Source organism: Agelaius tricolor, unplaced genomic scaffold (genome assembly GCF_023055355.1).
Source record: "Agelaius tricolor isolate 1412-34295 unplaced genomic scaffold, bAgeTri1.0.p SCAF_10, whole genome shotgun sequence".
Classification (NCBI taxonomy): domain Eukaryota; kingdom Metazoa; phylum Chordata; class Aves; order Passeriformes; family Icteridae; genus Agelaius; species Agelaius tricolor.
The window spans coordinates 25,564,997-25,583,207 of NW_027269270.1; the positions used below are offsets into that span (position 1 = coordinate 25,564,997).

Sequence of the window (18,211 nt, forward strand, 5' to 3'; positions counted from 1 at the left end):
GTTTGGGTACATTTGCATAAATGTAATTTTAAATTGGCATATTAAAGTTCCCAGTTCTAAGGAGTGCCCTGGAGGCAGTGCCTGTAAGTCAGAGCTGAGCTACTGCCATAGATTAATGAAATTCATATGTCAAAATGCCTTTTGATATATTGATAGTATGGTTGGTGGAGGGAAGGGTGGAAATGAGGATTTCAGGCTGCCATGAAACTTCCAAAAACACATCCTAAAAGCAGTGCTGAGGTTTCTTCAAATGCAGCCAACAGAAAATTGTGTCAAGGGACAGGAACAGCACAAACAAGAGCTTGTAGCAACTTTTTCACTCTGCTTGCAAATGTGAATGCTACCAATTAACCCAGAGATGCTGGCTTCAGAGTGGTCCAAAAATGTGCTGTTGATTTAATTACTTTCTGCCAATGCAGAGTGTGACCACTGCCAAAACTACATGTATGCCATAATTTTAAATGCTTCATGCTTAGGTTGAGTAACTAAACCTGCACTCATGCACATGAGGTTTTGTTCTGTTTTCAGGGATGTGTGCTGCCCACGTCTTCCTTTGTTGCCAGACAAAAGTACTGACCCTCAGTATTTCTGCACATGAAGGAGCTGCCTCAGGACCTGACATGGTTTAGGTATCTAATTTTAACCATTCTCACCATGAACATACTCTGCTAGAGATTTATTTTTGCCAAATCTTTGTACTTGAGTTAAACAGATTTCTGGATAAAGAGAATCAGAGGCAAGTAGTAGCTTCTTTTGGTACTGAACAGAAATGCAAAAATCCTGAAATCTGTATAATAAGCTGGCACCACCCCGAGTGAGACAGCTCAGCTTTTGGCTGTAACAGCCCAAGGAACCTTTCAAACTATAGGATGGAGAACAGAGATTATGGCCCTTGGAGCAACAGAGGAGATGCTGCTCCTCAGCTGTTGGGTGACTCTGCTGTGGACCAGCACTGAGGCAGCTGATTTTTGTGTTTTCTTGCAGAAACTATGAGGAAAAATACTATTTCATGAGGGATACTGAAAATTCCTGTATTCCTATGAATTATTTTGTTGTAATCTGTTAACTCTTTTCTGCCCAAAGCATATCTAACATCAATGGAGTTTCCCAACATCCATGGATACCACAGGAAACAGTGAACAGTAAACAGTGCGACCAGAGAAACATCCCAGGGTGCACAGAGCTAAATGTTACAAAAATCCAGTTTGCGGGAAAGATCAAGGGAAGGAGAGAATGACTCTTAATATTGCCATATTCAAACTTATCACTTTCCATTTTTGCAGCTGCTCTCTACCATAATGTGAATATTGCCACAGCTGGATGCCTAGAGCTTACAGAAGCATTTAACTGTCCCAGCTCACAGAAATCCACTCAGCCTGAGAAACATGACAAAGAGCAACAGCAACATATTTTAGGCATCAGTCTCCTCCACTGTTGCCTGACTGGCTCTAAGCAAGCTTGTAATTAATGCCATTCAGCAGGACTGAACATGAAATTATTCTAAAGACCTTCAATACAGGAAATGCTTTTGTTGTGTCCAGTTGTAGAAGTTAAAAAGTGAATGTGTTTGGGTTTTTCCTCCAAAGGCAATTTTTCAAAATAAAATTGTTTTAACAATTAAATTAAATTAACATTAAATTGTTTTAACAATTTCTCTAAAGTTCTACAGGAAAAAATGAAAATGCTGCTAAAATTTGACTATATTTTAGACCATTAAACTTTGAATTTACTCTTTCAGAAAAGTTATCATTTCTGAGTGTATTTTTATATGCAGAAATAAGTAATATGCAATAATGAGTAACATAAAATATATACAAGTAAACTCAGAAGTGATACAGGCATTTCAATACATACATGAGCCTTTCTTATATATACTTTAGAGGAAGATTTTGTCTTGGCTTATTTTTAAAGAGTGAAGATTATCTGGGGCAAGGGGAAGTGCAGCAAAAGCATTTTAATTATAAAAGCAAGTTAGAAGCACCAAACAAATAAATGTTTTGAGGGCAGTGGCTGTTCTGAATGCACATCAGTCAATCCTGTGCCCTCAGCTGGCTGTCCCTCCAGGACAAACCTCTGGGGAGCCCAAGCATTATTTTTGGCTTCTGGGCATCAATTTTTGTCCTTTTTTAATATGAGAAAAAAATCCCAAACGTGTAAACATAACAGTGTATGACAGAAGTAAATTTGCTTACTTGTCCTTGGGGTCCTCGAAACCCTGAAAGAAAGGAAAAGGGCACAAGGGTGAGCAAACAGGCTGACCTTGAGAACACAAAGCATCCCAGGAACAGCATTTCACAGGGGACTTTTCAGGACACTCATTTGTTAGGTGTGGATGGACAGCTTTTCCCACCCACAACAATATTTTGTGCAGGCCTGCCAGCGGGCAGACAGAGCAGCTTGGGAAAAACACATTCCTTCAGATATAAATTCATGGGAGTGCAGATAAAGGAAAGGTTTCAGCTGACTGCTGGCACACTTTATTTCAGGTGTCTTCTTTTTAGCAGCCACCATTACAAATGATACAATGGAAATTGTGCTGATATTTTAACTGAGGATGTGTTTTACTTGAAACAAAACTCAGAACAATAACTGAAATCAACCCCCTGTATTCAACAAGGCTGCATCTCTTTATACCAGGGCTCAGCTAAGGGCAACGGATGCATTTTGGTTTTCATCTCTCCCAAGGGTCTCCATGCTCCTCCCCTCATCACATGCACACACAGAACACGTTTTCTTGAATAAGATTTCAGGAATTATTTATGATATTTGCAATAGCCCAAATATTCACAATTCTTTCAGGACCACCTGAATAGATTAAGTATTTATGAGTCATCCATAGTTGTAATAGCTAGAAGGCCTTAGACAAAATTTTATATGGGGGCAAAAGTTTATTTGCTTAGCATTAACATACCTAACAGACCAAATTACATCAAAATTGCCATTTTGCATGGGCTGAAACAAAATGTGCCCTCTGACATCTTGGCTTAAATTTAACTATAGTCAAGAAAAGTTGTATATTTGACAAATAGGGTCAAATACTCAGGCACAGAGTTTGTACCCTGTGTTCCAAAACATAAAACAAATGTAGCTGGGAGATATGAAGAATTGCTTTTGTTTTTCTCCCAGAGACCTCAGGCCAAAACTGCTCAGGGCACGTGAGGATATTCCAGCTGCTGGACCTGCAGCAGCAACCATTCTGGGGGCAGCACACTGAAATCCATCCTGACTGTGGAAAATCAAACATCTTTGGGCAAAAGTCTTCCCACAGGGGCCTTGTCCAAAACCATCAGAAACAACAACATTGACCAGATACTAAATGAGAACAGATTTTGCCCTTGCAGTGAGTTAGCAATGTGGCCACATGGCAGAAAGAAAGCCAACACACCAGCTTTGCCAGAGGGAAAAAGTGAGGTCTGTCACTCAGGTCAGCAGCCAGGACTGTGATTCACTGAGAGAGCAATTCCCATTTTTGATACTCTGTTTCAGACTAAAACCACACCACACTCCTAAACAGAAACTGCCACTCCAACTTAACCCATCAGAAATTCAGATCAAGGAACTCTCTCAGTCCCATATCACAGCCACCACCAGATTCAGTGGGAAGAAGGAAATAATAATGTTGATTCAAAGTTAGCATGTCCAGTTATTCAAGTAAAAAAAAAAAGTACTTTCTGATTTCATGTTAAAGTGTGATCATTCAACCTTTTATTGCGTGGGTTTTTTTCCTTCTTCTTTTGCCTAATTATTTTACAGTTGTCAAAAATATCTGATTGATTTATTTATTTATCTTCTAAGTAATCCTACAACACAGTGCCAAAACTGAAAGCTCACTGATTAATCATGGAGACAAAATGCTCACTAATTTGTCTGGTATCATAGTCAGTTAGGCTGGGAAAAAAAAAAAAACCCAAGTAAACTGAACATGAATAGCTACCAGCCAAGAAATAAGCAGAGGGAAGGCATGAGAAAAGAGCCAGTGCTTTATTAGATAGATATCAAGGTCACTTTTTCAAGCTTAGCCAGTTGGGAACTGGATGACTGACTGCAGTGGGAGAGTCCCCTAAAATGGTCTGATTTTCACAACCAGCTGTGTAACCCTCCATCCCACTGAATTCCTCAAACTAAACACAGATCTCACACTCCTGCCTTTGGGATGCACAAGTTTGAGGACACAGGCTGACCAGGTCAAGTCACTAGAACAGCTCAGCAAGCATATCCTCAAAAAATTCCCCAATATTTCAAGTGTGGAATAATATTTAACTGGCCATTTATATGGGTGAACACTTAATCCACATGGAGTTTGATTCTGCCCTGCTTCTCTTCCTCATCAAAATTGTTACAAGGAAAGTTTCTAAAATAAAAGAGAATTAATTGATCTAGCTTTTCAATTTACAATACTAAATTGTGCTTGAAATTCTGGAAATTATTCTTGATGGCAACTCAAATTAAATTGGTGCTTCAAAACTAAAGACCAAAAAAATACATATTTCAAGTATAGCAGAAAAGAAAAAGACTATCACATTTTCTTTCCTGGATCTTCATTTAAGAAGGCTAAATATTTAAGAGTGACTTGAACTTTAATTAGAGAGAATCAGTTTAAAATTAAATGTTGTAGGAACCTGTTTAAGTTAAGCAAATTAAATGATTCACTTCAAATGCTCCCATTTCATACTAAAGATTCTTCAAGCAGAATTGCCAAAAATGGAATTGTTCTAGAGAAAGGTCTGTGGGATTATTTTAGGAAGAACATCCTTAAACACAGTTTCTTAAAACCTGGTCATTTATTACAGGATCTCTTTCTTATTTGCACTGGAAGACTTTGCCAGGATATAGAGCAAATACACCTCTAGGACCTGGCTGTGACCAGAGATTTTCCTCCCTCTCCACTAAAGCATCCATGTTTCAATCACTCACCAAGAAGCCTTTCAGGCAGAGGAGGTGATCAGGTGCTCAGGGTCATGCTGCCCACCCTGCTTTGGGTTGGGAGGGAAATTCCCCCCTGGGTTTTGGTTAATGCGCTTTCACCTCTCCCACTCTTGAGGGCATGCTCGGTTCATTGAAGAATCTGCACTTCAAATTATTTCCTTCCCCTTGCACAAGGCTTGAGCACTAATGACATGTTGGTCTTTTTTTCTTCTCCCCAGCTGGCAAATAGTTTAGTATCTTCAGGAGTCAGATGTTTTGCTCCAGCCCTTGGCTCAGAGTAAGGCTGCTCCCATCAATTGCAATGGTCTGTGTTATACACAGGATAAACACACAACCAAGCCTGCAGGAATAGGGTTGAGATGGATTTTTCTTCATTCCTACTCATAATCTGGTAGCCAAACTTCCAAACTCCAGAGAAATACAAGGGGTTAAAGGCACTGTTCAGTACCCCTCATGTGATCCACTGGACAGCCAGGTTGGACAGCTGGGCTGGGGCTGGGTTCAGCCTGTTTGGGTACTGCTGCACAGAGATATGGCAAAATTGGCGTTTCTGTGCAAACATATACAGAAATCTGACCCCCCCCCCCCAAAAAAAAAGCCCAAAACTGATAAAAATGAGATGCCTGTCATTTAGGAGAGGGAGTGTAAAAGGATAGGAAGAGGAACAACCAATTCCTGGAGTTAAGAATTTAAATCCCCTCTTGCCTGCTCATGGATTTGTACCCAGCAGACTGAAAAAAATACCAGTGGTTTTCCAGGGAGCTATGGAGAAAAGGCTGGGAATTGTCAGTAGGGCTGAAAATTACAAAAGTGATGATGGCTACAAGAATCAGACAGATAGGAGTTTGCAGGATTTCAAGAATAGCTCCATAATCATGATGATAAAGTTGCCCTTGTTCAGGCCAAAATTGCTTCCTTCTGGAAGGGACCATAAGGCATGAGATAGGTCTTACCACAGTACAGTACTAATGGACTGCTGCACATAGGACCTCATGCAAATTTTATTCAGTCTCATTTTAAATATCCCTGATACTGGTGTTTTTCTCATTCCCCCAGGAAGCTGTATTACTCTGCCATCAGATTGCAAAAGCAAAGGTAATAGCATTTAATAGTTCCTCTGGGACTAAGACAAGTCCTCTCTTTCACTTCAGGAACAACCCAAACTCAGCTGAATCAACTCCCTTCAAGGCTCTGCTCTTTTGTCTTTTCTACAGGAGATTATTAAAAAGCCTTATTGTTTTATGGCAGGTCAGGTGACTCAGAATCCACACTGACATCCTCAGTGGGAGTAGATGTGCAGGAGGAAGAAAAGAGGGAATGTTACTGCCTCAGTCCCTATGGCCCCTAAGGCTTACTACTTTATGGGGGATATTTTATGAATATCTATTGTGCTAAAAGCTCATATGACTGCCATCTCTCTGCTTGACTTCTAAATTAACTAAGCCCTTTTCTTTGAAGATTAAAACTGATTCCTTAAATAGAATGACAAAGTGTTTGTCAAAGACATGACAAGCTGATTGCTACACCATAACACTTCAAATCAAGAACGATTAGAAATAATAATTCTAACTTTGAGAACACTGGCTGCAATTATTAACATATTGTAAATATGCAAAGAAAAGTGGAGTAGATTTTATATGCTTTTAACTTTTCATTTAACTCCAAAAATAAGGCAGTAGAGGGGCTGATGAGCTTCATGACCTTCTTAATGGCAATATGTGTGGGAAGCATAAATTCCACCCTTAAAAACTTCGTTCTCAACTCCAGCAAAGATCTTAGGAGCAAAAATGACAAAGAAACTAAATTTTCTTACCCTGTTTTCATCTCCATAACAAAGTCAAAATAGAACTTACATGATGTTAAAGCAGAAATTGAAATAACTTTGGACTTAGGGACAAAATGAGTTTTGTAAGAGTTCAGGCCAACTTGCAGAGGTGCTTCCCAGAGACAGGGACCATGGAGAACAGAAAGGGAGAGTGACAGGCTGAGAGTAGCTGTTGATAAAAACAAACCTGCTTTGGCTCTACCACAAAACTAATTATTCACATCTATTTTCAGCACTGTTGTACCTTCTGCTTTGTCCCTGTGGTCAAAAAGACAACGCTATGAAGATAGACGCTGTCAGGTGTAAATGCAGAAGCAAAACTGAAGGACTTCAAAGCACTCAAGCCAAAAATAACACAATTTCTGTTTCCAGAGTCCAGAAAGAATAAAGCCTGACAGGAAGGATATTTAACAAGCATCTAAGTGCAGAACAACAGACTGGCAGAAAACCAGTTTATGAAACAGATTAAATGATAAGTGTGTCTGCTGTAGCTGGAACAGAGACTAATGAGGTCTGAAAAGGAAAGCTGAAGTGCTCATTTTCTGCAGCCCACCCCACTTGATAAAAAGACTTTAATTCCACAGCACTGGTCACAGATGGTGAAACCCTCTGCTTTCTTCAACTCAAAATGATTCTGTAGGCAGTGTCAGCTGGCAGACCAGACCTGGCCAATGCCATGAATTAATCTTGGCCATCAGATTTAAATCTATAGATCACAAGCGGTTACTTTGGCTGAAATAGGCTTTCTTTACCTTACTTTTAATTAACTTCTGGCTCTGAACTCACACCTCTGAAAAGTGCAGGTTGCTCACAGTTTTCTGTGAACTTGGAATCCAAATTTCTCCAGTCTAAAGGTCACATTTTCAAGTGAAATGGTTTCTGGTTCTGTGCCTCCTTTGTGAACAGTTTTTAGAACTTGCAAAGCAGACATAAAAATAAGCAGTCCTAGAAATGCTCTAAATCAGTTTCTGGCTCCATAATCTCTGCCCTTCCATGTCTACTCTCCAAATGATGATAAATACCACAAACTTCTCCAGAAACTACTGTTTGCCTTCTAATCAGATGCAGACAGACTGGATCCCAGCCTAACCAGCCTTAATTGAAATTGCCCACTGGTGCTGGCCAGAGCTGCTCACCCTGTCTGAAACCCAGACCCAAACCTGCTGACCTGCAGCCTTTTGACATTAAGGCTTACTGCCTGCTTGAGAAGGCTTTGGAAATCATTCTGGGAAGTGCCACCAATCCACCTGTGCAATGCTTCCAGGAACATTGGAAGAAGTGTTTCTTTGAATAAAAGGGAATTGTATCTTTATTTCTGCAGGCTAAATTTAGTCCCAATCAAAACCAGTCTGACACATTTTAGTACTGTCTCAATCCAAATGACCTTTCCCATATGAGTAAAATTTATTCTAGAAAAGGGTACTGAATGGTGGGAAAATTATCAGTGCCAGGCTTCCAAGCAAATATCAAACTTCCTAGGTTTCTCAATAGCAGCTGCAGATCTGCTGTTGCATTGATTAGTTCTTTACAAGAAGGATTCTTATCCCTCTTTTAAAGAAGTAATCAAGGATGATTGCAAGTCCAGATCAACTAGAATAAAAGGCTAGCAGATGAGGGTACCAGAATGTAAAGCCTCTGACAATTTGAGCAATGTACATTGTACACCCAGTCATTTGTGTGAGATCCCATGGATCATGTGAATCAGGCAAACTCTTTCTCCACGTGAGCACCAAAGCAATTACACAGAATAACTGCTGGATGGGATTCCTCCCCTTGCTGTTTGAGAGCTATCAAAACCAAACTGGCTCTATAAAACCCAGACTAGACTAACAATTTCCTCCCAGATCTACAGCAATATGTGGAGATTACAGCAGAAGGGATTCTGTGAGTTTCTCCCTGCTTGATTACGAGTTAGATTACTACAATAGCAGTGAAAAAATAGTGGGTCAACTTCTTCTCCATTGGGGGCCCCTGCCCAGCTTTGCTGACGTCAGTGTTGCAATTACCAGATTTAGCAGATGATTGCTGGAAAAGAGGATAATGGTGACCTGCAGTTAAATGAAACCTTTCAGAGGAGGGTGAACCCTCAGTGCCTAATTCATGGACTCAAATCCAATTCTCTTTGACAGAGCTGACTGAGGAAAACTTGTCTTATGGAGCTTTTATTTTCTATTTCCATTATTTCTGATATTTAAGAGGTAGAATTGGCACAGAACCAGCTATGATATTTGTTCCACTGAGGCACCTGTCCCCCAGTTTTGATTTCCAAGTAACAAGATCTATTGTAAGGGCAACTTGGAGACATAAAGAGTGGAAATAGCTGTATTAACAATGCAAAATGCAAAGAACTGTTTGATTTAGGACAGGGGGAACAGGACAAAGAATTATTTTATTATTGAATGGCCCTGCTTGTAGATGAGTGCTGTTTCATTAGAAAACAAACACCAAGCCATCAAGGTAGATGGCTTGGTAGAAGGATGTGCAGAGCTCTGAGCAGCACCACAAGGAATCAGGACTGATTGCCTTTATCATGCCAGCCAGGATCCATTTTTATAACTTTGTCTCACATCTTTCACATCTGCATGCAGTGGTATTTCCTACACATATATAATCTCTATTTGATTTTATGTCAGTTTTTTACTTTGTAACTAACAGAGACTTCATACACAATTTCACTGCAAATTAAATGGTTCATTAGCTGTACTCAGACTCATGACAGAAGCATGGTCAGACTGAAACCAGCACTGCAACCAGGGAACAAACTTGAGAGGGAATCAGAGCTGTGCAGAGACATGGTAATAGTCTTCAACCACAGAGAAGATAATTGTAAAGGAGAGAAAATTAAACTGTCTTCTATCTACTGTGAATAGCTTATGCAGCACCATGGTTTCAAACTGAAGACATGTGAAGTAAAACATCAACAAAAATCATAAAACTGTTGAAGAGAATGCCCAGCAAGACTTTCCATCCTTTCAGGTCTTTAAACAAGGGCTAGACAAGTCTCTGTCAGCAATGTTGGGGGTATAGCTGGCTCCTGTACAAAGTGGGGAGATTGATGGCATGGATCTCCGTGCAGCCCAGATCAGAAACTTTCTAAAATCTTTACATGTATTTCATATAATTCATATATTATTTATTCCCTATACATTCTCCTAATAGAGTATTTTTAACCTTATTGTTTCAATATTTGCAAAGGATTTTGTGATGTCACTCCAGACTTAAAAGCCCTAAATAAAATAATTAGAAATTGTTCATGAAAATCAGGGATTTCACAAGCTTCTTATACAGCCTGTTCCTTGCATCTAAGTTTTTTTCTTAATTTAGACCTTCCTTTCAGCAAATTAGGATGATTATTTTTAAACCTGCCCTTTACAGTCATGGAGAATGATTTATCATTATTTCTTGTCCTTATAAACGTTCCTGTATTTGAAGACTTTTATTTCTAATCAGTCTTCTGCCTTCTAGGTTAGAGCAAACACAATATTTCAACACTTTCAGAGGAGACACTGTTGAAACTCTGCTAATTTGTAATTTTGTCCACTAGATTATCTCTAACTCATCCACATCTCCTAAATTATTGTAATCCCAAACTGGATGTGCTTTTCTGGACACAAACTTAATAATGTTGAGCAGAGTAAAAGATGCAAGAAAATAATTTGTCATCTAGAACAGCCCTGTAATTTTGGAAAGTATCAACATTTCCCTTTTTATTGCTGTTTACAACAAACCTCTTTCAGTTTACAGTTGACTACAATCCCCAAATTGGTTTTTCTTTAATGGCAATTTTGTTTTGCTGATGAAAACTGAGACACGAGTATTATTTCCAGAAGTCTAAAATTCATCAATATTTATAAAAGTGCTCTGAAATATATACTGGGAAAAGCAAAGTATTTCTCAGTGGTCTATAAATATTGTTCTAGCTATAAATATACCTGTACTCTCAAATGCTTTTAAGTCCACTTATTTTTGACCCTCTTGCAATCACAAACTGGACTAGAGAGACAGTGGGGAAGGCAAGACTGGTGCATGGAGACTTGGGGGAATGAGCAGCACAGAAGTCTCCATTTCCAGAGAGATACAGTCAGTGGTGCTGGACTGATTGCTTTTGTTTAGGAAATGAGAAGACAAGCTGTAAAAAGCAATAAAAATAGAAAGCATCTCTGCTGTTCTGCCAGACTGTGGCTCAGTTCCTGCTCTGTGTGCAGCGCTGAGCTGATGCTGTGCAGGTTCCCCTGCCCTGGAGCTGCCCCCAGCCCCTGCAGCCCCTTGGGCTCCCAGAGCAGGGCTCCAGCAGAGGCTGCCAGCTCAGGGCAGGGCATTTGGGTCTGACCTTCCTCTGCACAGTGACCACTCTGCTCAGGGCTGGGGCTCCTGCACCAGCTAATGGAGGTCAGCATCAGCAGCGTGCAGCATTGATGAGTCTGGGCTGCTGCCCCCCTGCAGGCCCTGCAGGGTGAGGAAGGCCACTGCTAAGCAATGGGAAGGGAAAAAGAAGGATCTGTGATGGTCTGGAGAGAAGACCAGTGCACAAGGAAAGTGCTGGATGGGATGAACTGACCCAGTTGCAACTCCTTGACTCAGGCCTGAGTTAGCCAGGGTAGGAGTAGGAAAGTGACTCCTGTTTCCCAGGACATTTTAGATTACAACCACATGGACACATGTAGGATAATTTATCTTATTCATATGTGCAAGTGTCTGAAAAAACTCCTGTGTGCACAAGGGAAAAACTTCAGTTAGAAACATCATGGAAAATCTGCTGGACCTGGTGCAGGTTAAGGTCCAAGCCACAACATGGAGAGAAGCAGGGACCAAAGGTGCCCCATGTCACTGCCCACTCTGCCATTCCACACAAACCCCACCAGCTGCACTGGTGATGTGCCCAGACATGGCAGCACATGGGAATGATGTGACCAAAGAGGAGGAGGAGGAGGAGGAGGAAAAAAGGAATAAAGGGCTATATTTGATGCTACTCTGTCTCCTCTCAGACTACTGCTAATATATCCTAAGAATAGAGACAGCTACCAGAGCCAGCATTCACTGGAAAGAAAAATGGCCAAAATAATTCTGTTTTCTATTAAATATAACAGTGCCTTCCCAAAAATGCAATTCAGGGAACTTTCATATTCTCTTTCAGGGAATTGTAAGTAGAGCCACAAAAAAAAAACCTGTGTCTATTTTTTTTCTGAAAATATGGTTGTCTTTAAAATGCAAAATGTTTTACATTTGTGACAAAACCCAATGCCCTTCATAACCATCTGTATTATTTCCTACACACAAATGTATTCATATCTACACATGAATATAATGGAACTGGACATCACTGCAGTATTACCTGGCTCCTGCCTGAGGACTGTCTCACAATTACCCTTGTAAATACCTGTTTTGAAATTACAGAGCTAAGGAGCTCCAGGTCTTGAAGAGAAAGGCAATGTTGCACTGCCCACCTTTGGCATAATACTTTGACTAATCCAACCTTACATGTTCACAGCTTCCAAGAAGAAAGGCTATATATAACAACATGCAAAAGGTCTGGTGGGTGATGTGGAACAAAGAGCACATTTTCAGGAGGTTTGAGAGCTGGTGCTGCTTACCAAGATCAATGACATGTCATCCCAGAGGAGCACTGATAAAAGCTTCTGTAGTTCTGCTCCCCTTCTGTCTCTCTGCATTTTGTATTTCTAAGCAGGCAGTTTGCAGCCAGCATGCACTCTGCATGCATTAAGCACACACAGCATACATGTAACACAGTGTTACAGATGACAAAGCACTGTGCAAAGCTGGGTGGTACAAAAAAATGCACATTTAAATTAGAAGTTTACACAGAGTTGAGATAGGAGATGGAGAAATTGCTCCTGTGTTCTAATCACTAAAATATCCATCTAGCAGATATTAAAATGGGAGGCCATGGGAGGATGTTTGCATTTTCACTAATGCATCTCAAATGTAACAGATCTGTAAATCTGTAAATAACAGGTTTTAAAAAACAGTCCATAAGAACAACAAAAAGTCTAGCTGAAAATAATCCATCTAAATCAGGTTTCCGTTTGTTTTCAAGAAACTGCCTGATGCATGCAACATCAGCTTCTCTAAAGAGAGCTTAATACAAGAGGCAGATTGAGTAGTAGAAGCGACTTTCTGAGCTGCTGAATTTTCAAGAAGGAAAATAGCATTATAGGGAAAGGCTCAAGATAAGGAAAAAAAAAAAGAAAGTCTTTTTCCTCCTACAAGTGAGGGGCAGTGAAGTTTTTAGGACTCAGCTTGGTATTTCAATAAATAATTATGTTTTTCCAACTGAACAACCAGCTAGACACGGCAAACTGTAATTAACACCAAGAAGCATAATACCATTTGGCATGCATACACCTTGTTTCTGAACAGGAGGCTTCAAGAACCCCTTAAAAGCTATTCAAAGAAACTTATAATTATAATTATGTGCTAGTGTGATTAGTCTCTTCTAATAATGTCATGCCTATTGAGCACACCCTATTGAAAAGCCCACATAAAAAAAATGCACAGTTCCACTGATCTGTATGCTCATGTCAGAAGCCCTCATTTGGAGATCTGAGAAATGAAAGAAACGTTACTATTACTAAGAAATTTGGTTTAGCACTGTAAAATAATATTAAGATTGAATAATGTTAGCACCAACTACTAATAAATGTGCCAGCATTTCCCTTTAAAAGATACCATATGCAATTTCTTAAAGCTATGACCAAATTTTTAAACTGTGGGATTGAATCTCATGTTCATATATTTTTTAAAATATTTAAAGGCTTTGATGACCTGGAGCAGAACTTTGACTATAGACAACAAAGTGAGTAACAAATAGACACTTTTGACAGTGCATGAAGGGTCAAAACAGCATAAATAAGGTTATAGAACAATCTGATTATGCATGCAATTACAGAGGTGCTAAATATTTCTATTATTATTAAAAATAGCCACTATAATATAAGCTACCTTCTTAATCTTTATTGCAGAAAACAAAGATATCATCTACACCTTTTATGTAAAATAAGCCATAAAAGTCCTCTCAGTGCAAAACTGAATTGGTAATTAGCTCTTGTTCATTTTAATTTAGAAAGACTGTGAAAGGTACAAGAAAGAAATGAAGATGCCTGCTACCTTAGGCCAATTAATCCATGTACTCGAGGATGTGTTCTCCAGGATTAAACATGGCAGTGACATCCCTGGGGCCCCACAGCACACAGAGAGGAGAGGAGAACAGCACCTGGCTGTGACATTGCAAGAACCCTCTGCAGGTACTGAGCTAACAGAAATGTCAGTCATATGCCTCTTGAATGCCTGGGTTATGGAGCAGTTTTTGCACATAATCACATCTTCTCACACAGCCTGGATGAGTGTTCAGAATGTGGGACAAGTCAGACAAAAGATCCTTCTTTGAGCCATTCAGCCTCCCTTCCCCTCTCCAACAACCTTGTGCCTCATCTCACAATCACTCACCTCCAGATGTACTGATCATTGTTATTTCTGGAGTCAAAGTAGAATTTTCCACCCCCATTTGGAAAACGCCCTCGGGGGCTGTAAAAACCTTCAGACAAAGCAGGAGGGATATATAACACCCTATTAAGAAGAAAATGAATTAATGTCCACAGAGCAAGGCATTACCATTCTCTTCATCTCCTTGGAGACCTGGTGGCCTCCCAGGTGGTTGTAGAAGGGCCGGTCAACACCCCAGTGAGGCGGGTTATGGCTGATGGAGTTGGCGCGCTGCCGGTTCATCTTGGCTATCGTGGCTTTCTCGTCTTTCTGGAATAGAAACCACAGAGAAATGCATGATACATCTTCAAACATTTACACAGCAGTCATTCTCCAAGCATCTCTCACGTCTGATCTCTCACTCCAAAAGCTGGCTTGGCACCTTGAACTCTATGAAGCAGTCACTGATCAGAAGCACAGTCAGCATTTCTTTCTCTTATTTTTAGAACACTTTACTCTAAATGGTGCCCATCATTTTATTCTTTTACTTGTTCTGAATGACCACCATAACCTGTGTAAACATGGGGAGCATTCAAAAATGGAGACATCTATTGTCTTTATTAGCAAATTGAATAAAACTGAATAATTTCAGATAGAAAATTGCAGCTCCGAGATGAGATACTACACAGAGGGTCCTCAAAAAGCCAAAGAACAGTTACATCTAGAAGAGAAACAACAGAGTGATTTGATTGAAGACCAAGAGCTTTAAAGCTCCTTGAAGCAATGGGCCTCCTTTCTCTATAGGCAGAATACAGGACACCTTTCTCTATAGGCAGAAGCAAATAATTTTCCACACTTGCAAGAGCATATTCCCAGACATGCTAAGGAAAGCATGTAAATCTTGCAAACAACTGTGTTCACATTAGGGTAATGCAATTGCAGAGTGTGACAAAATGGTCTTCCCAACTCTAATGCTACCTTCCAATTTGACATTGACACTAATTCTCCTAAAGTTTGGACAGAGTCTTTGATTTTGTTATCAAGGCTTTGCCTCTTGGCTGCAATGGGAGCTTACTGTGAGGTTAGCACAGGATCTGTCAGACAGGTTTCATTCCAGCTCAGTGCCAGTCTCAAGAGCACGGAAGAGCAACCTGTAACTAGGCTCAACAACAGGCAGATTAGTTCCTTATTTTGAATATAGTCCCTAGCCAAAAAGACAGGCAGGTTTCCACAAGGAATGTGCTCTGTGAACACAAGTCCCTCTAGCAAGGGCTGCACTGCAGACTGGCTCAGGGAGGATTGTGTGATTTACCTGTACTGACTCAGAAGGGTGGTAATTTCTATACTCTTGCATAAAACAGACAAACTCTGGAGAGATTGAAAAGATTGACTGGGACAAGAGAGGGTATGGATTGTTGTTTATTACTTGAGAGATTAAACTTTTTCAAGAGAATTGCTGCTTCAATGACATTAGAGAAGAAAACAGACTTAATAGTTAATTTTAGATTTCCAGACAAATGAGTTATTTAAAAAGAAAGCCTCTATTGCTTTCAACTCTAGAGTTTTGGTTCAAGTGTTATTTGACAATACAAGTTGGTCCGCTGTTTTTCTTGCCTGGAGTCTGCATTCCATATCTATTTATTTTGATTCCCCACTATTCAGTGTAACTTGTACCTTTCAGGAGTTTGCAAAATACCTGGTGTTATCTCCATGGTAACAACAGAGTTAAATGTCAAGTGCTGTGCTGCCTTAAATTAGGGTTTTAAAAAAGAAATTTAAAAAGGCTTGCTGAAATTCAGTGCTGGAGAAAGCTGCCTGACTGACAAGCATGGGAAATCATCTCTCTCCTTGCAAGGAAGAGTCAGCTACAATGACAACATTTCCCTGGAGAGCACAGCTCACCACACGGGCACCCAACACTGCAGAGCCCGTGGGGCTGCAGCCCCATGGCCATGGGCTGGGGACATGGGGCCACCTGTGACAGAGCCCTGTGCCCCACGGCCAGCTGGCCCCGTGACAGTGAGCAGCAGTGGTGCTGCAAAGACCTTCACCCAGCCAGGATGACAGGTGTAGGGTCACAAGGAAACCCTGTGGGAGCAGGATGACATCAGGAGAACCATAGGTGCTCCCACATGGATGCCCCCAGGACAGCGAGTGCCTACCACATCGCCTCTTCCCCACACTGAACCCACCACTGGTTCATCTGAAAAGCCTGAAAATTCCAGCACTTGGCACCAGCTGAGTTTCACATGAGCCACCATGACAGAGCCACTGGATAACTTCCAGGAGAGACTTCTTTTAAATGTTTCTAAAAATACATTAATGTGATGAAATCTTGATGTCCAGATTTGAGTTGGTTTGAGGTTTTGTTTTTTAAGACTCGCTGCTCTTTATACTCATTGCCATTATTTGTAATACTTTCTTGTGGCTTTTTTCAGTTATGCAATCTTTTTCATAGTTATGCTTCTTTCTTTTATGATGTGATGCCAGAAAACTGGTAGGGAATACAGTTTCATTATCTCCAAGCAAATAGATATTGTTTTTCAATAACAGAAGTGACACTGTCAATCCATTTTATTCCAACTAAGGGGAGAGTTTTTCAACCAAATGGAATAAAAAATTCCAGATGTTGAAACTAGTCTGGGGACCCATAAAAGCAAAACTATTTGGTTACTTTAGAAATGCCTTTACATCAACAGATGATAAAAGTGATATACAGCAGGTTTTTGCCCCATGAGTTAGTAAATTTGGTTAGAATTTGAGAAAAGCCTTAATGCCAAAGTCCATGAAGACATAGTACCCCTCTCAGCCCATGAGTGATCCTCATACCTGCTGCAAGTGCTAGTGGGTCTGGAGCACTGCTTGATGAATTTGAAGGAAATTAATGACCTCATACATATTTATTGACACATCTGGATTGAGGTAAGAACAGGAAAATGGGTAAACATGTAATTCTGAGATTGTTTCTAACCATGAGGTCAGGTGCCATAAATTTTCCATGGCTTCATGAACTCTGGCAGTATTTCCCCCCCCACCTCTTGTAGGAAGTTTCACTGGATTGTGGACAATGTTTCAGCAATATTTCCAATCAGATTAAAATACATATATACAAGCACAGTGCACTTCTGCTTTTCCACATTACGTAATGTGCTACAAGGTCATCTTGTATAATAGGACTTTGCTGCTAACATCAACACTTATTAAAGAAAAAATTAAACCTGTTGTTTTAAAAACTTGAGATAATTTATTTTCTGCAAAATCACTTGTTCAGTGGGTGATGAAAATAACAAACTCTAAAAATGAAGCATTAGATGGGTCACAGCTCCTCTGTGGAAATTTATGAGGATGCCTCCTCTGTTTCTTCCTGGCTAAGTGACAGCATAAGGACAACTTGCACACAAAGCTGCCTAAGGCATAACAAGACTGGAAAAGAAGAATAAAGAAAGAGAAGGGATGATACCTTTCAGTCCTATTCATTACAGGTACTACCAACAAGAGAAGGTGCAAAAGTTTCTGACAGCAATGAGTTTTTCAGATTTTAGGTGGCTAAACTCCAGAAAGCTGTTGTGGGAACTTTTCAAATCTGGACTCACAAAGAGACTGTAAATCTGATTCCCAGGGGTTTCATTGTGTTCCCACCACCAGTTCCCACACACTGAGCTACAGTAATGTTACAGCAAAGCTGCAGAAAGAGCTGGGGTTTTCTTGTACATATCAATTGAATCAAGAATGCCTGTTATTTCTTTAGTGTGTGTGTAATAGGATTTTCCAACATATTGATCACTATCAGTGCAGCAGTGAAATCTGATTATGGATCAGCCATATCAGATTTAGCTACATATTATTTAGATTTTCTTGAAGTTCTTCTGACATGTGCATGATGTTTCTGGTAGTGTTACATGCTCCAAACCACTGCCTTCATAAATCCACATAAGTGGAACCCTGCTGAGCTCTGATTAAATGTCTTAAATTGAGGAATCATCACATTAGATTGATTGTGTTTTAGGAGAGTCACATGAT

The 18,211-nt window shown here is 40.1% G+C and overlaps 1 protein-coding gene across 1 annotated transcript in view; it reads right to left on the reverse strand.

Moving 5' to 3' along the window:
- ADCY5 (adenylate cyclase 5) overlaps window positions 1-18,211 on the reverse strand; it is a 204,153-nt gene that overhangs the window by 28,460 nt on the left and 157,482 nt on the right. Inside the window, exons 8-9 of the mRNA XM_071435286.1 lie at window positions 14,381-14,521; window positions 2,193-2,215 (exon numbers count right to left, since the gene is read on the reverse strand). Of these exons, the coding sequence (XP_071291387.1) occupies window positions 2,193-2,215; window positions 14,381-14,521 (164 nt within the window). The remainder of the gene's footprint in view (window positions 1-2,192; window positions 2,216-14,380; window positions 14,522-18,211) is intronic.